Below are 26,634 nucleotides of genomic sequence, written 5' to 3'. Positions count from 1 at the left end.
GAGCCAGGGACAGGGGGAGGGAAAGGCATACACAGGCTGAGAGAATCTTCTTGTCCTTTGATACGAGAGGAAAGGGGGGTTTTCCTGAAGCTTTGGAGACGTGACAAATGACATGCTGGGCTCCTGTCTCTATGTTGATTAGCATTTGTGATTGCACTCAAATCCAGGCTGGAAGGCACTCAGACATTCTCAGGAGGCCTCTAGTACTTGCAGATTGGGACTGTTTTATCTGCCGGCTAGCAGAGATACAGCTTTCTGCCTCCCAGTCCCCTGCCTCTATCCCAGGTGACGCTTACGGGCACAGTTGTGGCTCCTTGTTCAGCAGCTCTTCCAGGGGGGCAGGAGAGGGATTGTTCACTGGTGGAGCCATTTGAAGCTGAGCTGAACCCGAGCCAGCATCAGCTGGGGGTCACGTCTGTGTATCTCGCTGGGCAGAGTCCCTGGTGCGTTTGAGTGAGTTGAACAGAGGGAAGTGCAATTTAGTCTCATTCTGCTCTTTTAATGCATCCCTTTGGGAGTGGTGAGGTCTGCACTATTTTCCCTGTTATAACTTTCTTTCCTCATTTAGTATTCAGACCTCAGAGTCTCTCCCATTTTTCTCCTGGTTTTGCATCTGTGTAACTATTTTGGTTTTAGACTGTTCTGTTCTCTTCTCACTTCTTGTCTTCCCCCCCCCCCTTTTTTTTCTTACTGGGGGAGCATAAGTATTTCTGCTCCCTTTGCATGTTATCTACATCCCCCTTCTTGTACTGGGAAAGTCCTCTACAAACTGACCTATGATTTTGGTTATTGAGGTTTCCCCAGAATAGGATTATCAGATTCTGGTATGAATCAGTTGTTGAGGTTGAGGAGTTAAGGGAAGTAGATTCTTAGATATCATATACTGTGGTGATAACAACTTTGATTTCAGTATAATATCCACATACCTGGGCACAGACTGGGATTTTCCATAGGAAATATTTCCCAGGACAAAAGACACTCAGGAGGTATGTGGGGTTTTAATACAATCTTCAGAAGAGAGGCACATGATTGAAATTGATTTGAATAATTACAGTTTCCACATACGTCCGATCCACAGATCAGTGCCCAGGTTCAATGGGACAATGGAAAATAACATCAGACTGACTTGGGCTGGCACCAGCACCATTGCAGTTCCTGGAGCATGTGTGGGGAAGCACGTTGGCTTTTAAAAAGTTTCTTAAATGTTCTGCAGACCCGGATTTTTGGCCAAAACCAAAAAGACCCACGCTAATGGCTACCAGTCAGGGGTTCCTTAAAATACCCTGATTCCAAACAGTGCTTTCCTTCCAGAAATCGGGCCTCTTTAGCTGAACCTGTTAAAACTATTTTGTCAAACACCTAAAAAAATCAGTCTTTTTTTTTTTTATGTCATCCTGTGTATTGCTAAATGCTGAGCCAAACTCTGCTTGATCATTACGATTCTTTTAGGGCTATAACATGGGTAGACATAGAGGATTGTGGTGGATTTGTAGTTACGTGATTCTTTTTCTCTGGTACAACTGTATGGTGTAAGCTCTTCAGGATATAGAAAGTTAAGAAGCCATATTCATGGGCTGAAGCGTGGAATGAGGATTCATTGATGGTTTTTGTTGTCTTTCCTACCCTGTTCCTAAAAGAAAATCTTCCTTTTCCTCCATGGAGCCACAGTATAGCCTAGCTATATGATTACAGTAGGCAAGAGATGGACACAGTTCACCTGGGAGAAACCATCCTCAAGTCTTGGGGGTGTCTGTTCCGGGCACCTCCCTGGGATCCACCTTTGCTTGACTGCAACTTCTGTGTTTGGACTCAAGTGTCACAGTCCCTAAAGTATTTGCCTTGGGAGTCTTTGGTTTATCCTTGTTCAGCTAGGTGTGAGGGTCTAGATTGTCATGGATTTGACGAGTGATTTCAGGGTTTCTTTGCAGCTGGAGCTTTTTATGATCTCTTACTGTGCAGAAACTGTGAAATATTTTAAGTTTTCATAGGAGAAAAGGGCTGCTTCCCAAGTGTATTATTAGAAGTGTCTCTATTGTAGCAGGGTACTTTCTGCTGCTCTCCGTGCCCTTCTAGACAAGCACACTAACTCATAAACAGCTAGCAAGTCCAGTAAAACCATTTCTAAAGTGATTTATTAATGGCTACTGGTTCTCCAGTGCAGTGGTTTGATGCAGAAGGAGAGAAATGGTTGACTAGAAATGTCATTTCACCAGCAGTTGCGTGCTCTCTCCACCCCAGAATATCAGTGTCTCTGGCCTGAGCAGCAAGAGGAGGAAGTGGGCAGAGGTAGCAGACTATTAGTTGTAGTTGGATGTGCTTTTACCACAGGACAAGGACTGAGGAAATGAAGAAAGTACTTTGGTAGAGTCCTCAGAGCACCAGCTAAACACTGAGACTTTGGGATCAGTAAGCAGTGACACCAGAGAGTTCTAAATAAATTGGATTATAACCAAATATTTGGGGGGGGGGGAAAGCTTTGAGTACCTCTAAGAAAGGCTTGCTTTGGCGTGGCTGACTGTAACAGGGAAAATGCAGGTCACTTTGCAAGAGCAACACAAGTATGGTGCAAGTCAGAGGTAGCAAAGACAAGAGGGAGGGACAAAGAAAGAGCATGTGGCCTCATCAGAGCATCTCCTCCTTATCCACAGAGGGTGGCAGAGTCCTAAAAATGTCTTGAATAGCTTTGAGACTGAGACTGAAACACTAGCAGGGGATGATGAGGCGTGACACAGAGCAAATAAGCATTAGTGTCTCAGGGTAAGTACCTTTAAAAGTGGAAGAGGGAAAGTTGCTGGAAACAAAAGAGGGCAGGAAATTAGTTACTGTGGCTTTTGCCTGCTTTTGGGATGAACACCACCAGCATTGTCACTCTGTCTAAATGCCTTTTCACTAGTAGCTGATTGACAAACTGAGGTGAAATGAGTTGGGTAATAAACGTACTGGTGCACAGGCTGGGATGCAGGGGACCAGCACACACCCTGGGGCATAGGAGCAAATAGGGTTTCTTGTGTAGCCAAAACTCAGCAGGTATTGCAAGGCCCATGGAGCACATGGTCAAACTGTGACTGAGCCAGCAGTGAAGAGCCCATGTAGAGCAAACAGCAAGCAGTGAGCTGTGCTGCACAGAGGCAGAGGATGGGGGAGTTTTTGGGGATGTTTGGCTGCGAGGCAGGCTCTGTGCTGCTGCTGTGTCACTGCTTAAACTAAGATAAGAGAAGGGAGCAGGAAGAAGTTGGGGAGGAAGGATGTGATGAGCTGTGTTAACAACCCAGTGGACTCTTTTCATACTGTGGGTGGGTATGAGTCAAACCACTTGGGTGGTAATGGGAGCTTCATGGTGAGTCCTCAGTAATAACCCTTCCTCAGAGGGGTCAGCATATAAGCCATGGATGAACTAATGGAGTGAGACAGCTTTGCTTTGGCTTCGAGGCAGGTAGAATTTACTCATCTCTGTTCAAGTTGTACAGTGCCTTCATCAGGCTAGGGAAGGACAGCTGCGGAATAATTTTAAGTTACATGTAGAGAGTTGGAAAGAGTTATGTTCCTTCTATTGTAGAAGATAGGGTGTTGGTTGAGCTGGTACAACAGCACTCCCTACTCTGGGGTAGATTGAGGTTTTATTTCACAGGCAGAGCTTCCACAAATACTATTTGCAACCGTAAAAGGAAGGTGCTTGGAGGAGTGGAAGCAGCGATCGCAAGGCCTGGTGGAGAGCAAGCCTGTAGTTGGAGAAGGCAAATAGAATTTGGGAACAACTGGATAAAAATGCAGAAAAACAAACAGATGAACCCAATTCTCAACTGCCTGTCTGGGAACTTCATGTAGAAAGAAGTGAAGCCACATCTGGAGAGAAGTGTGCTCCATTATTTTAAAATACACTAGAATGGATGCATTAGCAATATGATAAATATTTTCAGAGCAAATTCCTCCCTTGCCTATATTCCTCAGTGGGTCACCTCTTCTTGATATCCTGTTTCCTCATTTCTTTTATTTTGCTCTTGAAGGAAATGCTCTTTATGTAGAACACAGCTGGCTTTAGCAGGGCTGTGAGGAGGCAAAGTTGGCTTTTAAGTTCTTCCCTCACACAGGAAGGGAAAACTGGCTCCTCAGAAACATTGTGGATGATATTGGCAGTAGTAACTTGTGTCTGGCCATGGTAAATGGTTTTAATTATGCTTTTTTACATGTCTGTCTTATGAAAGCTTATTCAAATGCTCTATTTTCTATTTTTGGAAATGCCACCATAGGTAAATAGTCATCATCAATCCTGGATACAAATGGTTTCATCAAAAATCCAACATGTTTCTGCGCCTTTTGGCAATACATCACGAAGCCTGCTGCCCAGTGAGACTTCAGCGAGCACAGGGGAACCTTTTCTCTTTTGTTTGTTTGATCTGGCTTATTTAACTGCTGGTCATTCAGCCTTACTTAGTTTTGCCCTCCTTGGCTTTCTGGGACTATTAGAACGGGAATAATTACTGTGAGGGTTTTTTTCTTGCTTTTAAACATTTATAATGTTCACTTAGGAAAAAGAAATGATCAAATGCGTTCTGCTCTAGTCTTCTCTTCCGCTACTGCAATAAAAATTAATCCACTTCTAGCATTTGGAGGGCAAGAAGGCAACACTGAGATATTGGTTTTGGATTGGATATTCCTATTAGCCAGCCCATCTGTGTTACGACCTTTGCTTGTTGTCCAGTGAGGTTTCACTTTTGGGGTATTTTTGTTTTGCAATTTTTATATGAGGTATAAACAGTAGAAAGAGAGAGACATGGGACAGGCTTGAAGGGTATGATTTTATTATGCTGCTTGCTGCTGTCGCTGCTGCAGCAGTATGGGTGTCTCGAGTAATCCTCTAGTCAATAAAGACTTCAGATCAGATGATGTTTTGGATAAAGTCTGAAACAATCCTTTGGAAGGGTCAGACTGCCATGTGGAGCCCCACAGGCAGGTGTGCAGGACATTGGGCATCTCTAACTTCAGGGAAGGTTGAAGGAAACTGCAAGAGCTCTAGGTACATGAAAACCAAGAGCATGGTGTGCTGATAATTTTGCATGCTTTGTTTCACTTGTATCCTTTGTTAACAAAGAGCAGTCTAGAGGGAAATAGTCTATTATTAATATTTAATTTCCTCCTATTACTGTAAGCAGATGACCTAAAAGATCATTTAGCCAGCAGCCAATAGTAAAGCAAATAGGGGGACCAGAAAAAGTATGTCTTAGTTAGAAGGGTGATGCCTCCTCCTTCGTCTCCTTCCTGCCTCACCCAGCCACATCTCTTCAGTCCTGGATAGGAGGCAGGAGTGAGGATGCTTTCTGACACTTCCAAGCACACTGGCTTTGTGTGAGCAGTCAGGGGCACAGGGAAGCCAAACTATGTGGAGTATTCGTAAAATACCAAATTTTAGAAAGGAAACCATTGAGCAATGCAGAAAACTGCTACTGCTGCCTTCCAGCTGTTTTCATTGTGTTTTACAGCCCAAGTTGTTTTGCAAATCTGTACTGCCTGTGAGCACATTGGCTTATTTATTGTGACTTGATCCCCCAAAGTAATGGGGAGAGACAAGATTTCTTAGAGTCTTTGATTTTAAAGATAGGGAGATTCTCTTTGAGCTGAAGGGATTTCAAAGAGAGGATGAAAACTGACAAGCATCTCCCCCTCCAGGCTTTGGAAAGTAGGAAACAAATGATTTAGCAGCACCAATTTTTCTGCTTATGGCCATGCGTAAATTCAAGGGTTTTCCCTAAGGGAGTTAGGTAATCTGTATGTGGCTGGTACCTGGAAAGGGTCATGTTGTCAAAAGGAGATGTTAGATTGTGATCTGTGGAATGAGCCTTGATGAGTATTCCACAATGGACTCGTGAGCTGCCTGCTGCCTTGCTTACCCTGTCCTGAAGCAGCCAAGGAGAAAACAACCCTCTCTGGAGCATGGGGAAGCTGCAGCCTGTCACCTACGTGCCCCTTGACTGCCTTGGGTGCCCTGAAGACGGCTGGTCCCCTGGAGATTTTGTTAATATCTGAGAGTAGCTGTCAAACTGAAGCGTCACGGACATTGTCAAGTACATCAGCCTGGCACATGGAGCAGAGGGTGCAAGAGTATGGGCATCCAAACTAGGGCGCCTGAACTCAGCCTGAAGAGGCCAAGAACAGGAAATGAACTTATTTGAAGTGAGTGATTTGAAGCAAGCAGTGGCCAAGGGCTTACCTCGATGTTTTTGGCACTCAGGAGAGAGAAAAGGTAACACCTCAGTCCAAAGCCAACTGGAGATGGCCAAACAAAAGCTTGCTTAAGCTCCAGTGGTGAATTGCTTCATGTGAACGTGCTGTTCAGATGCTTTATTGAATTTTCAAGGAGAGTTTTTCATTGGGGCTGAAATATGAGAGAGAACAGAATGTTCCAAGTCACTAAAAACGAACAGAGCAACAGCTTTACAGGTTTGTGAGTGGCTAAAAAGGTTTATTTAATAATGGGGAAAAGGCCAAACATAGCCCAGGGTATCAAGAAGGAATTAATCCAATTAACAAAATAAAACACGGGCTTAAGAAGAAGTACTAATTGTAACTGTCCAGCAGGTTGTGTGATACAGGTTATTTTTCTTAAGTTTCAAGAAGCTTGCAATATTGATCCCTCGAGGGCATGAGATGTTAAATATACACTCCCCCAGTGAGTAAAGCACATTGTTAATTAATTTTGTCTTGTCAGACCTGGTTGCAGAGCCTTTGGGTCTTGCATGAAGTAGATAAATCTATAATATATTTTGTATTGCCTGTGGATATGTCTTCTACTCTAGGTGGTCTGTATTTCATTTCTGTCCCTGTGCAGCAGATTTTTAGCCATATAAGCAGAACGTCTGAGCCTGTGCCTGTTTTAAAGCAAGTTGCAAATCATTCTACAGTTAGAGTTGTTATGTTGGGTGAAAGCTCTAACAGGCTGACATTGCAAGAAATGAATGAGACAAGATGGGTGAGTTCGGGTTGAATATGGGAACCTCCCGGGTTGGGCACCTTCTGTAAGCAGCAGGTGAGGCCTCTGATGTGCTGGGGTTCTGTGGCTAATAATTATTTGTTCTAATGCCAGTGGTTACTGCAGCAGCATTGGCACTGAAGCAGGCACAAGATGCTGTTGTGTCATGGCTGGGACACCTGCTCAGCTCCAGCCATTTCTCTTCTGAGATGTGCTGGCTCTGCAGAACTCTGTTTTCCAGTCCACCTGAGAGCAGAGCGTGGAAGGACATTGTGTTGTCCTCTTCTGGACATCACATCTCACAGATTGCTTCAGAATAAATGGCTAGGGCTTGGTTTGAAGAATCAGGCCACTGTGAAGGCAGGGGGGAAACAAAGGAAAGGGACTAAGCAAATTCAGAGGTAAATTCAAATTTAACGTCAGACCATGAAACAAACAGTTAAAGTGTAAGGTTAAAAGCTCTGTTGTGTTAGAAAAGAGTATGTGATATGGTCATTGAACTTCAGATTCCAAGCATCGTGCTTTATCAGGATGCATGCAGACCTTTAGGTAAATCCAGCTTTGTGCTGAACAATTAGTGTGTGGTGGACCTCCACAGGATAGATTTGTTACTACCCTCCCCACACAGAAAGAGTCAGGTTGAACAAAATGCATCTGGGATCAATATGGATTCATAATCCTACTAAAGGAAGCCCTGAAATGGGGAAGAATATCCCAGTAATTTCACTGAGGGGTATGTGGTATGAATATGAGGTGCAAGAGCAACATAGCAGGACTTCAAGTAAATCCTCTTAGCATCAGGATTAAGGTGACCAGCTCTTAGGTCCTTTCAGGAAGTGGCTTGTTCAGTTCTTTTGACTTCATCTCAGTAGCTTGTGGAGGTGTTTGTGGTGGGTTTACTTTATGCAGCAGTGGTTTTGGCCCCAGTATGTCACAGTAATTTGTTAATTTTAATTAAGCTTGTTCTGACACTGGCGTTTGGTCATGAGCGTGACCTGCATAGAAACGTGTGAGCATGTTGGGAAGCGGAGAAGTGTCCACTCCCTGCTCCATTGCTGGACATTACCCTGTTGCCATCTCTGCTGCCATGATGCCAAGGGACATGGGACTCCTTCCCTTGTTTTATTGGGGTTTTGTTCTCCTAACAGCTTTTTCCTGTCTTTTTTTCCCCTTTTTTGCTCACACACATGCACAGAACATTGTTTATTTTTCATCTTGCTCTTTCCTTTTTCTCTCCCTCCAGATTTTCTTTATTTCTATCTTACATTAATTCTAATCCCCTTCCCTGGAAGTCAGGCTCTTGGGGAGGTTTTCACTATCTCTACATTGAAACAAACCTATTGGGATTTGTAATGGACATTTTGATGCTTGCAGAGTAGGAGCATATCACTGGCACCCCTGAAATTCAGGAAAGTAGAAGTAATCTTTAGGAGATCACTGGAAAACTGGAGGTTTTGCTGAAGAAAGACAATATAGAGGGTTGGTTGGTTTTGGTTTTTTTGGGGTTGGTTTTTGTTTTAGTTTTTTATTTTCTTTAGGAAAGATTAAATAGAAGATCTTTATCTTCCTCTTAATAGCTAGATCACAACTCCTCTGATGATTTCTTCTACACAAACCAAACAAAGGACATAAACAAGATTGCTGAAGGTGGAGAAAAGGCTAGGGTTTTGAAGCACATCCAAACCACCAAGAATCATTCATTTTCCTTTCAAATGCAGCATTAGCAATAGAGCTCTAAATCAATGAAAGGTCTAAAATTAGATTATATTCCTGAGATCAGATGTGAATCACAAGTTAATCATATTTTCTTTTATTATCACTGTCTTTACGCTTTTATTTTCCCCTGACAGATTAGGTTTCTGACTCGAAAACAGAGTGAACTGTAAAGGCATGAAACCCTGCTGGGTTAGATCACACCAGATCACCTCTGGTTGGGGTCCTGAAAACCTTTTGGTTTGGAGGTTCATGTTGCATCTGAAACTGAGCTTGAGTGATTTATGGGTTAGTGCTGTATCCCTCTCTCCCCCAGCTCTCTGACGTTTCAAGTAGCTGTGGGTTTTTAAATTAATGAGAAAATATTACTGCTAAAGCTTTCTAAATAAGGTTTAGAACCCACTCAGGAAGTGACAGGGTAGGACAGCATATAATTATCTCTTGATTGTGGCACAAAGCTCAGGGAACTGTATTCTCCACTGCTATACTTTTAGCTGAAACTGATGAAATGCATCTGTATCTGAAAGCAGAGGTATGAGGTGAACTGCAAGATGAGTGTATAAGATGTGCAAGCATGTAGGTGATGTCTATCTGTTCCTATGAAATGGCAGCTCTAGAGACTGTGTTTCCTTGAAGCAGCACCAGCTTTAATCCCAGATTTGTGTGCATGGTACTGCAGGAACATGAATGTATACTTGAGAGATGATGTTGGCATTGTGCCTACATGTTTGTTTCTGGGAGAAGTGTATCTTGGTGGATGTGTTTCTGGCTGATTGTAGGTGCTGACTTGAATCTGTGGATGCAACAAACACTATGGACAATGTAAGTATAATGAGTAAATGCTTTCCTCATAGAATAAAGATTTACTTGAACAAAAATGATGGCATTGCAGGAGGGGAACCTGCAGAGACCCTTGCAGAAAGTGTGCATGCTCAGCAGGAAAGTCCTCAGAGATGTCATTGTCTGACATACCTTGAACTGTTCTCCCTGGCGTTGATCACGTTCCAGTGTCCTTCTTGCACTTGGAGGAGAGATTGGGTATGGCAGCAGACTGGTGACCACACATGCCAGCAACGTAACCCCCTTACGAATGAAGGTTCGTGTCACCGCAGAGCAGTGTGCTTTCAGGGCAAAGCACGTGAGGGTGGGCAGCATGTGATGGCTCAGGTCTTTGTGTTGGATCAGAGGAGGCAGGTGTGTGTGAGCAGGCTCCTCCACCTTTCCTTTGTGCAGCCACAGCACTTGCCAAGGCATCATTAGTGGGGCTCTCATGTTTCAGGACAGACTATTGAGCAGCTGCTCAAGTGCCAGCTCAGTTGGTAGCCTCGAAAACAAAACGTCCCTTGTTTCTCATCACCATTGTGAATGACTTACTGCCTTCCTGAACCTTGGGTTTGGCCCTGCAGCTTTCAGGAGAGACAAAATGTGAGATTTTTGCCAATGATGTATTCTTCTAGGTCTGTTTTATATCCGTTATCAATTTAATGTGCCACTTTAATGAGATTTTGCTTTTTCCATCTCCTCCATAGAGCTGATTACTTAGCGTGTGTGGTTGGTCTTTGTTTTTTTTCTTTTTTAAAGGAAACTACAAGTGAAGAAGTTGAATGCTTCCTTCAGCTGAAGAGAGTATTTCCCAAGTCCTAGTGGGAAAAGGTGAAAAAAGGGACCAGAGGATGTTGCTAGTAGGTTTGTACATGACAGGAAGCCATGACTAGCAGTGTGATTGTCAACAGGAAACAAAAAGTCATAGCTGATGCGACGCTGCCATACAATACACTTTCTGTGTTGTGTTGCCTGCTGGACTGTGTGGCCTGGGAACCAGTGTATGTCTACATGAGATATCCTCCTGTCCATTCATCTGCTGGAGTTTGAATTGTTCTGCATCTGGTTAATCCACTTTGCTGGAGTTGGCAAACCCTGGGATTTTTCTTGATGCCTGCTGCTGTAAAGATCTTCAACAGCTATGGGGAGAAAAGGGATGTGTGAGCAACCTTCACCAGCTGGCAGCTGAGTGCTCTTCAGACCCCAGGCAGCTTTGAGGTATCTCGGCTGTTCAGTGCTCTGCAGATATGAACGCTGAGCTTTTCTGGCACGTTCTCACATTGGCCTGCTCGTTCTCACCATGCTAGTACATGGGAAAGACGACTTCCTCTCAGACATAGCTTATATCATCCTGGAACTGATCATTGCAGTGCTGGCCATCCTGGGGAACATCCTGGTCTGCTGGGCAGTCTATTTGAATAGCAACTTGCAGAACGTCACCAACTATTTTGTGGTGTCCCTGGCTGCTGCTGACATTGCTGTGGGTGTGCTGGCAATCCCCTTTGCCATCACCATCAGCACTGGCTTCTGTGCCTTCTTCTATGGCTGCCTTTTCATTGCCTGCTTTGTCCTGGTCTTGACACAGAGTTCGATCTTCAGCCTCCTTGCTATTGCCATTGACAGAATCATTGCGATTCGCATTCCTCTCAGGTAAGCACAGGTTGGGCTGGTGGGGCTGGGGTGGTGAGGGATGAACACAGTAATAACAACACATCTGGAGATGAACTGAGGAAGGAAAAGTTAAATGAGGATCAGCACTTTTTCTCTTGTAATTTGAAAAAAACCCCCACTTTTCTAGGTCTCGAAGGCTGCCTTGGTTGTTGGATTTTCTGGTTGCTTCTTTCTCCAGTTCTTCTCTGCCCTCATATGGTGTATGCTCATGGCATCGCATGCCACTGCCTAGGAGCTGCCATTCCCAGTTTAGACAGGATCGTGCACTAACCTCAGCCTGCGCCCTGAGCTGCAGCCAGCAGCACCAAAAGGATCCCTGTGGGAAAGCGGAGCTAAAGCAATGCATGGTGGAGAGCAGAAAGGGGGTGAGGACAACTCATCTCCTTTCCCATGGCGAGAGTGGGACTCTGCCCGCAGCCGTAGCAGCAGGTTGCGGACAGTGTGAAGGGAGGAGAAGCAGCAGGCTATGAAGAAATGGATCTTAGGAGGATTTGGAATAGCTTAGGCACTGCCTCTGGAAACAAAGCATTATGAGGTCAAGGCAGAGGCTTGTCCCTAATCAGACCTGCAGATGTGTACTCTGGAGTTTAAAGGAAGAAACACACATTCCAGTATTAGAGCTTGGAAGCTGAATATGACTAGCTGCTACTTTGTGTGCAGCCAGGGACAAGGGGAAGTTTTGCCACACACACAGGGGCTGCTGCTCAGTGCAGTCTTCCAGAAGCACATTGCTGTGATGGGATGTATCTGACCATGAGTGTGAAGCAGCATTTAATTTTGTGGGCTGGGTTTGAATGCTGTGTGGCAGTGCTTCCAAGTCATTCAGTAAGCTTGAAAGATGTAGAGGAAGCCTGGGAGAGGCTGGTGTAGGCGAAGTGTAGGAGTCTCCTTCCTTCCTGTTTTGCCCTTAGGAGGATGCAGCCCACTGTCAGGAATGGAGAGACTTGTTTCCTATCCTTAACAACAAACATGGCTGCAAAAATGGAACAAATTTCTGATTGTCGTGTTCTCAAGTTTGAGTTTTTGGACATCTTCGCTCCTGTTTAGCTTAAATCACTTGTGCTGACCTCTGCAATTTAGTTTTGTCTCCTGTCAATACTTTGGTAATCCAGCACTTATGTCGATTAACACAAACCCTCCATTCCAAAATAGAAAGCATTCTTTTCCCCAAAGCTGCCAAGATTGTCTTTCCATGTGGACCAGTGCAGTGTGCCTTTCCTGAAGCCTTGCCTCAGCAAGCTTGGGCTGCTAGAATATTACTATTAATTGTCAGGTTCCAAACCTGGAGCTGTACCTGTCACAGCCTCTATTTTTGATGTAGTTGCCAGGAATGACCATTCCACTGCAGAGAAAACTCTATTGATATTAGTTACCTATAAATAGGACTATCTCTACTTTTCTACGGTTTCAGTTTATAAACAAAAATATTGATAAATGGTCCAAATAACCATATAACCATATGTAGAGTAGCTTTTGGGAGCTTGCCTCTGAAATGGCTTTGAGAAAGGCTAATGTCTTTAATTCCTCTCTCTTGAGCTAAACCTGAGGGCTTTTGCGGACAGTTTAAGCACTCTTATTGCTAGAGGATGACTTACCAGGAGAAGGATTTTAAAATCTGGATTTCTGCCCATTTTTGGCGGTATCACTGTAACTATATTGTCTTGAAATTTAATTTCCTGGAATAGCCAAGGTGAAGAGTCCTTTAGAAAAACCAGACTTGATCAGCGCTGAGTAACGTACTGGGTTTGCTATTTTGTTTTTGAAATAACAGAACACACCCTCCTCTGCCACAGGAACAGTGGAGCTGATTGGATGCAGAAACACACAGGTACATCCATGGGTTCCTCTCCTCCTTGTCCTCCACTGTTTCTCCTTTTACAGTAGGAGGGGAGAATTTGTCAATTGTCTTTCCCCTGAAGAATTTATGGATGAATAAGCATTGAATTTATAGCCTCAGACATGCCGAGCAAGTGAAAGCTGGTTAGCTGAAGAGGGAGATGTGGTATGATTTAGGTTGCTCACGTCCTCTATCTGGTTGTCTCAAAAATATGTCAAACCATTGGAAGGAAAGTCTTACCAATAAAGATGGAACGTTTTCACTCCATCATTTAATGCCTGGGAAAGCCTTTTCTCTCCTCCTCAGAGGACAAGAAAGGTAACACCAGGCATTCCTAATATTCATTAGATGACTGCTCTTCAGAAAATAATAAATCAGACTTCCTTCACTCTAATGGAACCGAAAAAGGACAAACCTATATTTTCTTGTTCTTTTTAACTGTTCCATGTTTGGTTTGTACTAAGGAAGGTGATCACATGTCTCTGGATACATCTGGGGATGTGTATTCCCACACAAATAAGCTGTCAGCATTAAGGAGGCAGAAGTGTGGCATTTATGATACCGCTTGTTTTTTGGACACCTCAGTGCATAATTAGTTACCTTTGGAATGATTTTTCTGTGGATAAAAGACCTTCTCCCCAAAAATTGCAGTGAGGAAAGACATCTATATGTAAAATTTAACAACACATTAAATCTAATTTGTGCAAGTGTCATGTGTTCTGCCTTTCAAATGATTCAAACATGTAGAATTTGATAAACTTTCCACAAGTTCTCAAACTCTTTGCTGAATTCTGCCATGTTTTATACAAATGTAAATACAAATGTATACTCTGCACATGGCAATAAAGCACTGCCAAGGAAGTGAGTATGAGCCATTGCTGGGTCTGGGATAAGATCTGAAATGTCTCTAACATGGCAGGTACCTGAAACCCGTGCTCACTGATACAAACCCCCTGGGTGTTCTGAACAAAACTGGCTGCAAGTCTGAGCTGCAGGATGAAGTTATGGGCCACAAACAATTGCCACTTTCCAGGCTCTTTGGTACCAGCAAAGGCTTTGTGGGCACAGTGCCAGCCATGTGTTCTGGTGCAGGCATCTGTGGTAAAGATACTCCCGTGGTGAAGGACAGGTAGCTCCGATGCACTGGGGAGAGGGGAGATGTTTTTCTTCCTGCAGCCAAACAGAAAAGTTTTCTCAGGTTACTGCCTGATCAGTGTGCTGGATTCAGCTATGGTGGCCTAAATGCTGATGCAGGTCATATAGTGCCAACTACAGTAACTTGCTGAAGTGCAGACCTTTTCCTCCATTGAAAGGTGCTTTGGAGATGACTGCCTAAGCTGCTGGGATGCTTCTCTAGGAAAGCGTTACTAAGGTACAGCTCCCTGTCATTTGGAACATTGGGACAGATTTGTCCCGTGTAGTGATGATTGAAACTGCAGCTCTGAGGGGGCATTGGAATGTTTTCTGCCAGAGGCTAGGGGAGATGGACATGAAGAACTGGCTTCTCAGAGTCTGGGGTAGGAAGAATAGGGGAGATGAACACAAACCCTGAATAAAGTATAGGGCATGGAAAGGACCTTTGAGCTGACAACAGTCTGTTTCAGCAGTTGCTTTAATTCTCTAGGGTTGCTTTCTCAAATGCTCATATATGAACATCTGAATCAGTGAATCAGGGATTTAAAGTTTTATTGCCTCTCTGAGCCATATCTGGACTTATTTCTTTCCCTGTTCACCATAAACCTTTTGACTTTATGACAAGCATTTTCTTTTTTTGTTTGTGTCAAATAGACCATGGGCAGATTCAGCCTAATATGAAAGAAGAATAATTCACTTCCCCCTTTGAACAAGCACAGGCATGGCTTTGAAAGCACTGCCAGTTGTCTGTGGCTTCATAAGCCATGGTGGAACTTGCTGTTACCAAGCTTTTAGTCTGGAAACTGATTGTGCCTTGGGCAAAAGAATGGAGCCTGCCCACAGTTATTGCTTCTGGAGTTTACAGCCCTGTGCCCACCTTTAGGATCCAACCCTACACTGTCTTCATACCATAGACAAGCACTAGTATCAGCACCCAGTAATAGGGGAGGAAGTTTCTTGAGTGAGACTTTTGGGAAAGGATCATTTAGGTGGTGCATGAGAAGGTCTGGGTTTGGCTTCTTGCTCTGCCACAAGATTTCCTGGACAATGCTGGGGTTGTCAGTGTCTGTCGTTTCCAGATGCATGTAATACGGATAGAATATCCTCATGTTGCCTTGCACCTATGACTGCAGCTCCCGAGTTGAGGGCTGTTGAGTGGATGCATCCAGCGAATGGTGTTTTGTAGTGATTTGTTAAAACCCATTGAGCACTGCTGGGATTCAGATCAAAGCCCAGTGCCCTCATTGCTGAGCACAGGCTTTCTGGTGTGGTGCACTGAAGGTGCCTGAAACGTACTCCATGCATGGCAGAGCCGTCTCGCCAAGATGTGCAGTGCTGTCAACCAGAGCTGGGTTTGAAGACAAGCAGCTGGCTGGTTGGATGCCATGACAAAGAGTTAGGCCAGTTACATATCATGCAATGTGTGGAAAGATTTTTAACTCCTACCTGAGTTAACTGTGGTTCTTATACCAGCTCTGCCTTCCACCCAACTTCATAGTTTATGAATCAGACTGGCGAGGTGCTACACTCTGTGCAGGAATCCTGGTGACAAGGACCCGGCAGCGTCACATCCTCAGCTGAGTTACTCTAGGCAGCACTGACGAGCTGTTCATGCACCAAGGGCAGCTGTGCTCCTGGAGTCAGTTTGCCAGGCTGATGACTGGGAGAGCAGCAGGGCAGGCGAAATTATTTTGGGGAAAATATCCACAATTTAATGTGTTTGCAGAAGTGGGGTTTGTTTTCTAGAGGAGTCAGGTGACCCATCCCCACACCCAGCTCCACTGTGAGCATCCCTGTGCTCTGCACTAACGCTCTTTGTGTCTGGAATTTCACGAGGATAAGTCATTGTTTGCGTAGCGAGTCCAGTATTTCCAGGAAGCACGAGAACTTCTCGTGCACAGACAATCCAGTGCTGTCTGGACACACCAGGCACACTGCAAAGTCACCTGCCAACTATGCAGAACGTGGGCTGTAGGTGTGACCAGCTCCTTGCAGCAGGCTGTCTCCTGCATAGGTGCCAGCGATGCACAATGTATGTGATGCTTCCTGGAATCCCTGAACTTACCATGTAGAGCTGTACAGCACTACTTGGGTTACAGAGACAAGCTTTGGCCTGACTGCTGTGAGCCTAGAAAGATGCCCAGACAGGTACATGAACTCTCCAGTGTCTCTTAGACATCTCTAAGTGGACAAAAGGAATAAGTCCAAGGAAGTGTGCCTGGAAAATAACCCTCCCTCAGTCAGCCAGAGGTGTCCCTGTGCATCCTAGAGATTAAGCTCTCCCAAACAAATTAACATTTCTCAGTGGGTTCCTATCCAACACAGTGCCACATCATGAGATGCTGTGAGCTTCTTCTCTTAACCCTTGGAGATACTGAGCAGGGCGTTGTGGAAATGCACTCCCTGGTAGGCTGACAATTGCCACTGCCAACACAATACACTGCAGCTGGAAAGCAGGCAGCTGCTTGGGTTAAGTGCTGTTCCTAAGCCTTGTAAAGTTTGTTGCATGGGATTCCCCAGAGGGGAAGAGGGAGGGAGAAGTGGGGGGGTGTTTGCCTGAAGCAGTAATGAATATATTTTTAGTGGAAGGGAAGGGACATCTCTAGTCGTGGGATAACAGCTGCACAATTTCAAAATTCCTCTGACGAGATGCAGCCAATTCCAGGGCTTCGGGGTTTTGAGGTTTTTTGGTTTGTTTTTTTCCAAGCTTCAAGTGCCTTCAGCCAATCTCTTGCTCCCTGAGTGTACTTTTCAAAGCACAGATGCTGTTTTGCTGCGTTGCTGAGGTCTGAATGTGATCAGCCCCCTGCTACCATGCATGCTGTCCCCTTAGCATCCCTTAGACATTGAGCAGAATCCACTGCTTGCTGGAGAAAGCTTTTTATCTCTCAGAATCAGCTGAAATCTCTCCCTCATTTATAGAAGAGGGATTTCAGTATTTTTGGATACTGGGAATTGTGTGGTTGACTCCATCATCCACTCCTTTTTCTGATTTTGAAATGCAACTGCGGAAGGGAGGCTCAAGCTTGCCAGGCTTTGTGTGGAGCCAGGTTCTCCCCCAAGGCCCATCAGCAGGGATTTAAAGCACTTGCAGGATCTCCATTCTGTACTGTGCTCAGCAAAAGCAGCCTCTCTCCTCCCCTGTCTTGAACTTGCATTGGGGTAGGAGCATGAACCTGTGGGAGTGACTATCTCATTGAGAGATGGAAAGTTTTCTGTGGCTTGTTGGATTATTTTATTTTTAATGTCTGTTTGCTGAGAGAATTCTGGGGACAGAGGGAGAAGGAGCATTGGGTAAACACTGGGAGCCCTGCACTACTGTTGTCCGACAGCAGACACATGGGGTCAAGTACAGTGTGGGACCCACACTGGACAATGTGGGAACCCAGCCATCTACTTTCCATGTTAAGCATTACCAAGGGAAGGAAAGTGCATTGAAATAAACTGTTGCCCCGATTTACATTTTCAGAGAGAAGAACTGGTAGAGTCAGCTCAGGACTCGCGGTAACCTGTGAGGCCTTGGGAACTGGCTGATATTGCAAACAAACCAAGGTCCCTGCCTACACTGTCAGATTCTTGCCATGTTGCTTATTGCCTCTTTCAACAGATCGTGGAGAATTTACTGTTAAGAGCACTGGCTTCAGCCAGGCATATCAATTCCTCCACCGCTGAAGTCTCCTTTGGTGTGTGCAGTGCAGCCCACAGCACACCTGTAGTCAGAGCATCCAGCTTAAGTCCTTTCTGAGGAATGCCTGGGGTCCTCTTAGCTGTGCTGATGAGGAAACTTCTGACTTGCCTCAGTTGTGTCAGGAAGGTTGGTGGTGCTGGTCTTCCTGAAAGTGCCATTGTGGAGCAGAGTGAGGTGCTGTGCAAGGCGATGCCAGCCTGGCTTCTGCAGCTGAGTCAGCAGAATTTCCCTGGAGCGCACCTGACCATGGACGTGGGGCCAGTGGCACTGTGCCTCCAAGTTCTTTTGTGCCATTTGGCTTGCAGATCAACTGCAAGACAGACATAGCACTGCTGTGCTAAAAGGCTGCTCCTTTGCCGGAAAGGAGAAATTATCTCAGACTCTGGCAAGAGGGCCATGGTGGCCTTCATCACTAAGGGTCAGAACAGTGCTGTTGATTATCCAGGCTGCAAGATGTATGTGCATGACCAAGTGGGCTGGTGAAGGAACACAAATGAAAACTGTGTTAATTTCCCTGCTTTTCTGTCACGTATTCACTGCCTAAAGGAAAGGGGAGGGAAGTAGGTGGCATACAACATCACCACGGAGTCTTTGCTGTGCTCTGATGCATGAGTTCTGCACGGCAGTTCAAGGGCCCATCTGAAGAAGCAGGCGCCTTTCTTGCTGTCTTGTGTCTTCTGGGCCATTGGGAAATTGCATGAGTGTCAGGGGCTTGTTGAATTATACTGATGTAATTCCCATTTCCTTTGCTTTATAGGTACAATGGCTTGGTGACTGGCTCTCGAGCTAAAGGTATCATTGCCATCTGCTGGGTATTATCTTTCATCATCGGCTTGACACCAATGCTAGGGTGGCACAATCGCGCCCAGATCGAAGAGCTGGGTTCCAACAAGTCCTCTCCCATCAACTGCAGCAACAGTATGGTGGCGTGTCTCTTTGAGGCTGTGGTCACCATGGAGTACATGGTCTACTACAACTTCTTTGCCTGTGTGCTCTTGCCCCTACTTCTTATGTTTGGTATCTACTTAAAAATCTTCATGGCAGCCCGGCGACAGCTCAAGCAGATGGAGAACAAGATGGTACATGGGGAACGTTCTCGCTCTACTTTGCAGAAGGAAGTCCATGCAGCCAAGTCTTTAGCCATCATTGTTGGGTTGTTTGCAGTCTGCTGGCTTCCACTACATATTATTAACTGCTTTACCCTTTTTTGCCCAAATTGCGCCCATGCTCCGCTGTGGCTGATGTATCTGGCTATTATCCTGTCTCATGCCAACTCGGTTGTAAATCCTCTAATTTATGCCTACCGAATCAGGGAGTTCCGATACACCTTCCGTAAAATCATCAGCCAGCACATCCTAGGCAGGAAGGAGCCATTCAAGGCAGGAACAGCCAGCTCCAGGACTTCCACTCATGGTGGGGATGCAGAGAACGCCAGCATACGAATCAGTGAGTATGCATTAGAGGTATACACCAATGGAGAGATCCACAGGGATCCTGAAAAGCAGGACCTAAACAAATGCAAAGCTGGCTTGGATTGGCACCAGAATGGAAATGCTCTGGACATGGAGACAAATGGTCATCTCCCACATTCCTGCAAAAATGGGATTCTTTCAGATGTGTGCATGAGCAGGGAGCTGCACAGTGAAGAGCTACTTGATGCCCGGGTGTCTTATTCAGATCTGGAAAGAGCAGCCTTGGCAGCAGCTGATGTTTCCTGATGAGACTTGCAAAGTCTTCCTGATAGAATGATTTTTTTTTTTCCCATTGGTGACCTCTGCCATGGCAGAAAGAGAGGCTGGGGGGCAGGGGTAGAGGTGTGCATCTCAATTGCTGTGGAGAAAGGGGTCCCTCCCCAGGACTGTTGGGAGGATCCTAAATACTAGACTGGAGAAAAGCCAAGAGACCCCTGAAATGGACTAAGGAAGGAGGGACCCGTTACCCATCAGTGACCTGTCACCAAGAGCAGTGCCGAGGTCAAAGGTGGCATTCCAAGTTCAGCACTGGGAGACTCTGCTGATGCAGGGCATATCATGACATTATATATGCACTATGTACCTGTGGTTGTATGTCGGTTTTGCTGGCTTTACGAGCAGGAATAAAAGTGTGCCTGGAAGTATTCACTGAATTGCAAAGAGCAGCAGGGAAGGGGCCGATTAGTACTTTGGCCCTGCAACAAACACAAGGGGGATAGCAACATCTGTTGGTCAGGAAGGATACCAGCAGCTGCTTGGAGAGGGAAGGAATTTACCTGATGGGAACTTTGGATACCTTCAACCATGGCATTTTGTCCTTCAGTTCATGTTTTTAAAGCTTATACTGCAACAGGTTGCTTGAATATTTTTTTTCTTGTCTTGATAAGATTACTTCTATGTTAAGTTATAAAAGATGGGCCAGAACTCATATCCATTCCCTGAGCGCTCAACGTTCCAGATGCACAAGGCAAATAAATTCACAGCTCTCTACTTTTCTAGTGAATAATGAAAATGGAATCTGTAATATGGATTTCCCTTAGCAAAAGGGCTGTTAGCAGGACTTGGTGGTGCAGACAGCAGGCAAACAGGCCAGGCTGTGGTCTGTCACCAGGGTGGTCATGCCTCGAGGTGTGTGAGCTGTCTGCAGGCTGGTGGGCACTGTCTGCTTCCTCCTGCCCCGTCTCTGTGTTTGACCTTCTGAGCTCCTAGAATGCAAATTCTTTCCATGGCTCCAGATGTATTTGAGGGGAGCTAATTTTCCATATTTTGTTCATTTTCATCCTTACTCAAAAGGCTGTGGGCTCTTCTTCTTCTTTATTGGAGCAGGGAGGAACACACACACATACCTAACACTTGCTTTTTGAATTCCAATGAGCTCTTATTAAACACCTTTCCTCCTGTGATTTCAGTTTTTTCCTCATGTGCTTTACTGTGAAGCCTGATGTGTCCCTGTGGTACAGAGGCCAACAGAACTGGGTCTGTTTGGTTAGAAGATGCTTCTGCTCTGAGAAGCTGAAAGGCATCGGTAGTAGTGGAAACCAGCTTAGGAACTGCAGTAGTCTCCTGTGTAAGAGAACAGGTAAATTCGTGGTGCAGCAAGTCTATGCACTGGTGTGGTTTGGTGTAGAAGTATTTCACAGTGGTTTGATAGTTTTCTGGGTCATTTATGAAGCCTGATAGCTCAAGGACAGCAGAATGCTACGTTCGGCTTGAATTCTCCCTAAAGATTGTCTCGGTTTTGTTCTCCAGACAAATAATTCATACCAGTACCACAAGCCTTCTGGAGAGACAGGCAGTAATGGTCCTACTGGAAAACTAAAAATCTGCTAATTCCAGGGATCTGAAGCTTATTCCTGGCTGAAAACATCAGAAATATCATCCCCCCCAAACCTGGCTCCTCCTCAGATGTGTCAACTAACATTTCAGAAGCCAAATAATCTCTTTTGCAGAAAGGGTAAGGGAACTGGATTTTGATATTTGAGGAAGAGCAGGTTAGGTTTGTGTGTTCTTATTCCATGTTTATTTTATATATTGTGAATTATTAAAATGAAAAGTCAGTTTTATTTGAGGATAATTTTCTTTTTGCCAGTGTCCCTACATGAAGGTGGAGAATAGTTTATAATGCCGAATGTGCACTGCTCCAGGCTAGTACAAGAGATAGATAAAAAAATGCGGTTGCCACCACAATCCTTAGCAGAAAGACAGGTAAATTTGTAGGACAATTGACTTTACAGTTTAATTGCTGCTTTCTTGGCACGGCTCTTCCATGTAGTCTGACGTCAGAGGAGTGGATTATGACTCCAGCACCATTAACAAACATTAAGCCGTTTCCCCGAGACTGACATTGTAGGTAGTTCCTCTGTAGGGTGACTTGGGATCTTGTTACACTTGATGTTTCTTGGTGGGGCATTTCTGTAGGTTATTAGTGGGATGGCTCCTCTGACCTGCTGTGTAACAGTGGCAGAGGAACTCAGTCAGGAAAATGGGGGTCTGATCTCTTCAGGCCTCAGTTGGGAGCTGAAATGTTTCTAAGAATAACACAAGATTACATCCGGTATTCATGTCAATAACAATTAGGTCCACAAAGAAGCAGAGCAGGGAAGGAAGTGTGGGAAAATACCAGCATCACTCATGTGCTGGAACACACACGAGTGCAGAAGTGTCTCCTATTGAGCTTTAGTTGCCATTGTAATGAGATGTTTCGTGCCACATTGCATCAGACTTTCAACAGCTGATGTGAGTTGCTCGCTTTCTATTGTTTCCTGAGCTTCTTCACACTCAATTATGGCAGCTTCTTGCTTGGTTGCCACGAGAATCAAGTTGATCTATGTTGATGTGACAAACTTAGGATTGTTACTCTGGAAAACTTGCCCACCCAATTGGATTGCCATGTAAGCTTACTGAATTTCCAGACGTCTTGAAATTAGCTTTTCTGTTGTTGTATGAGATGCTCACCGAGTGTCCAGTCCCTTTCAATATTAGTGATCCAGATTTGACATGAAAAGGGTGTGTGAAGGGGCCGGGGGGTGTGTGCAGGAGGAAGTGCAGTGGGGGTAAGGAGGCAGTGTATTTTATATAGCATTGGGAGTCTGCAGTCACAGGAAGGAAGGGATGGCAATTGCACCACATGCTGTGTGTGGGCCTTCTGGCAAACATATGTCTGAGATGGACCTTCAGAAGATGTTTCATTTGTTGTGGGGAGCATGAGCCTTTTGAACAGAATTTTGGACTTCTTATTTCTTGTTTCCCAGGGATCACCATTGCAAGGCTTGCTTTTTTGTTGGGGTTTGTTTTTTTTTTTTAAGGGTAGAAAAGAGAAAGAGCTGTGAGGTCCAATCAATGAAATATGCTCTTCTGGCAGCATTCTCCACTCTTGAAAAGTACCTGTCTTCCAAACTGCATAGAGATCATTAGAAAAGTGAAATTATTTTTTCCCGCTCATCCCCATTTTCCTTCCAGCTGGAGAATGTTTAGCCAATGAACTACAGCTCTTCTGGTTAAGCATTATAAACCTTGGTACCTGGATGGTACCAAGACAAAGGGAAGAGTGGGGTGACTTATAAGGAGAGGCTGGAAAAGGCCTTCTTGGGAATCCAAGGTTCAGTGGGTCCAGAGAGTAAGAGCTGGGCTAAGAAGAAACTGATTTCATTCAACTGGAACTTCCTACTAAAAATGGCTGAAGATCCATAGAGAGATGTGATGCCTCATTTGATGTGAGGGAATCCATTAATATTACCATTCCCTGAAGACTTTTTGGCTCCAGGGCTTATTTGTTTTATAGGGTTTCGGAGAAAGTAAAGTTTGATCAATTGCCAGGAGTAATTTTATCAAGAGTTCTTCTTGGGGTCCCCTCCTCAATAAGACACTGGGTTTTGTGTGTGCAAGTTAAGTGCACTCACAGCTTTGTCCTGCAGGGTTTCATTTGGATCAGTGATATTTCAAAGCTTTGTGCAAGCTTGAACTGCAACTCTTGAACAGAGAAGCAATTTGGCATGGTGAGACAGCTGGGGTTAGTGTAGACAGAAAAGGTTTGCCACTGGTTGGTGCTAAGCAGCTTATTGTGCAGATGGACTTGGGAGTTACATGGGGCAGAGTCTGAATCTTTGATTGTTCTTTGAGAAGAGGCTCCAGGGGATGCTGGTGGATATAGAAAAGTCTCTAAGGTGTGGGAGCAGAATGGAGGGTTGGAGTGGATGGGAAATCTTGGTGGTGAAGGAAGATTTGTAGGGGAGACGTTTGGGAGGATTTCAGGGGAACAGGCATGTGCTGGGAGGTGCTGTGGATGGCCCAGATGGTGCTGGCACGAGACCAAGGTGTGACTTGCTGAGGAAGGACTCTAGAAAGGATGTAGAGTCTTAGAGCTCTCCAGAGGTCACTGCAGAGGGTCAGCCTTATCTGGTGTGTGCGAAGGGTTCACTTCGTAAGGTCTATTAGTGACCAAGGTAGAGACAGTTCTTGTGGATTATCTCCCTGTCAGATACATTGTCACATTTCATGAGTGTGTCTGGGTGCAACAAAAACCCTTTTGCTTCATGAACATGAGCCCTACCTAAAACCAAATCAATCCGGCTGTGTTCTGTGGGGAGGATGAGCCTGCTGTAACAGTGCTGTGATGCATTAGAACTGTAGAATACTCTTTAGTGGTCTTTGCTATGTTTAGCTGCCTAATAGTTCTCTCCCAATTTGTTTTGGGACTCACACTGCACTGAGTCATCCCAGAGTTTTGTCTTTTTAGCCCTGAGCTTTTGGCCTTCTTTACAGTAAAACACATCAGAAAAAGTAAAATCACACCAGTTCCTTATCTGCATGAGAGGTGCCTAACCCTGACAGACTGAGAATCCCCAAACTGGGGCAATGTTGTGTGTAACTCCCTGTCTTACTTGTCTGCTGGGACTGTTCACACAAGGATGTGTTAAAATCAAGACTGGAACCTGTTGATCTCAGTCCATCCTTTGATACCCCCCCTCTGTCTCAGGAGCTGGTGTTCTGCCCTCATCCTGTGGAGCGGTTGTCTCTGTGGTCTGCAAACCAAGACACTATGAACACCCTGCTGCACACGCTGTCACTATAAAACAATTACTCTTTTAATTTAAATGGTTTATGAATATAGTTGTTGTTTTCCCTCTATCAGTTACCAGTGGGAGGGGAGGGAAGGGAGTGGGAGAATCTGTGCATGCAAATGTATTTAAAGTGTGTTGACCAAAGGGGGGGTTTTTTTCAATCTGTGAAGTTTTCATATCTGTGAAGTCATCAGACTGCTGGCAGTGAGGAGCCGCTGGTGCTGCTGAGTATGTCTTGGTTACATTTCTTAATAAGCATTCAAATAATAAAATATATTTGTAAAAGAGAGTGTGGGTGCCTTTGTCCCAGGAAGACCTAGCTGGCCGGCCCTGTTTTGTGCAAGTGTTTTCTTATTGTTTTATTAGCTTTTTCCATAGATTGATCCTTCTGGAGAGCTCCCTCCCTGCTGCTGCCTACTCTGTTGCAGAACATACTAGCATGGACTGAGGTGACAGACCCAGATGGACTAGAAGACCCCTCACATCTCTGACATCCTGGGATCTGTCATCTCAGCAGTAAGAGCAAACGTTTACAGTTGCATACTGAACACAAGATAGAGCACTGCATTTGCCCAAACCCCTGCAGTATCAGGAACAATGTGTTACACAGCAGGACCCGAAGGGTACATAACTGGACCATGAAACAACTTTGCAGCTGTGAGAGCGGCATCCCAGCCTGCTGGCTCTCCTTCCACATGGCCCTGCCAGTGCACTTCAGACCTCCTTGTAAGACCATCACAATTTCAGACCTCTCTTCAGTTGTCCCAGTGCCACTCAGGCTGAGATAGCCCCATCAGCCACATAAGTCTGGAAATGGAGACAGTGAATCTAGGGCCCATTTCTGAGCAATGCTGAAGGATGAGGCAGGAATAATTTCCAGTTTTTTCTATCAGGCAGCTACTAAATATGTGTGTGAGGAGGTTAGTGAAAGTGTACAATCCAGGAGCATTTGGAATTGGGAAGTAATGAAATGAAAGTTCATCAGATAACCATCAACAACTGGTCATTCCCACTCTTGGTTCACTTTGCAGCTGGGTTAGAGGCCTTGCTGGAGGCCTTGGTTTGTGGAGCAGTGCTGACTCCCCGGTGCTCTGTGGCCAGCTGTGCCCAAGTTGTTCAACCAACTGTGTAATTGAAAAGCTTTTTGGTTTTTCCCTCCTTTCACAAACACTGTGCATTTTGTTCTGCAGCATCAAAGGCCAGGAGCTCGGAGGAACAATGGGCGTCTGCAGGAGCCCAGGGGAACAATGGCCCTACCTGGACTCGGGAAGAAAGCAAGTACTTGAAAGAACAGAGAGAGCTCCCAGTTTAACAGCACAATTGCCTGCTCTGGAAACCTCTGCTCAGCAGTTTTTGCTTAGTCAGCCAGAGAGACTGGACTTTGCAGAGCATTTGCTGTAGGCTAAGGCTGTTTGAGGATAATACAGCTCAACAAGTATAATATTTACTGCAGCATTGGGGAACTGATGACATTTCTGAGTGGTGAACTACGATAGGGCTGTGGAGGATGGCATTTTCCCTACTAATGGGTGGATAATGGTTTCGGCTAAAAAACTTTTCACAGTATTTAAAGCAGCAGGATCTTCCTTGTCACTTCTGCCCCCAAACAGGAAGCCTTTGCTGCTCAGAATAGTACATAAAAGTACCTGCTGTGCTCTTGGTCATCAAGTGTTTCAAGGAGAAGTTTTGGGGAGTTAAAAGCTCTGAGCACCTTCTTTGAGGCCCTGTGCACCTCACAATTGATTTTCACAGGAAGGCTTCACTTGCATTTGACTGAAGTGACCAAGTGAGGAGAGTCCCTGCGTGTTCATTCAGGGGAGGGAGACAGACTTCTGCCAGCTTGGAGTGATCCTGTGAGGAATCCACCTCTCTGATCCCACAAATAATAAGCACCTCAGTTTAGATGATGCGACTCACTGCAGGTTGGGGTCTCACTCAATAGTAAGTGGAGCTGTATTCCTCCCTGACTTCCCAATCTCCTCTTCAGTGCTGTTCTGAGAATAAAGGGGCGCACTTTTGAGTATTGGTGGTGTTTCCTTAGAACTGACCAAGTGGATGGGTCTGTTGGAGGGGTTTTGGCTGTAAGATGTGCCACTCTTAGAAGCACTATCACTTCTCTCCTGTGTGACTGCGTCACTGCTGAGATCCTGCAGAGTGACAGGAAAGCATTACCCCTATCTCAGAAAATCAGAAATTCGTTTCAAGGATTGGAGTCCTTGCAACATATCAAAGAAAATGATCTAAGCCAAGTTTGGGTCTGAGAGTAGAATGGT

General features: G+C 45.1%; 1 protein-coding gene across 3 annotated transcripts in view; it reads left to right on the top strand.

The window, feature by feature from the left end:
* The window catches only part of ADORA2A (adenosine A2a receptor), a 29,964-nt gene extending 5,318 nt beyond the window's left edge, over positions 1 to 24,646 (top strand). For 2 of the 3 annotated variants that reach the window (XM_030501604.1, XM_030501602.1), the window contains exons 2-3: positions 10,259 to 11,149; positions 18,587 to 24,646. In XM_030501604.1, coding sequence (XP_030357464.1) covers positions 10,800 to 11,149; positions 18,587 to 19,547 — 1,311 coding nt within the window. In that variant the 5' untranslated portion in view covers positions 10,259 to 10,799 and the 3' untranslated portion in view covers positions 19,548 to 24,646. Of the gene's footprint in view, positions 1 to 8,848; positions 11,150 to 18,586 lie in introns of those variants that run through there. The other variant, XM_030501603.1, reaches the window with a different exon arrangement.
* The last annotated feature ends 1,988 nt before the right edge of the window (positions 24,647 to 26,634 follow it).

The sequence above is a fragment of the Strigops habroptila genome, chromosome 11 (assembly GCF_004027225.2).
Source record: "Strigops habroptila isolate Jane chromosome 11, bStrHab1.2.pri, whole genome shotgun sequence".
Taxonomy (NCBI): Eukaryota; Metazoa; Chordata; class Aves; order Psittaciformes; family Psittacidae; genus Strigops; species Strigops habroptila.
The sequence above is the reverse complement of the archived record's forward strand: the minus strand, read 5'-3'. Positions and strand labels throughout refer to the sequence as shown.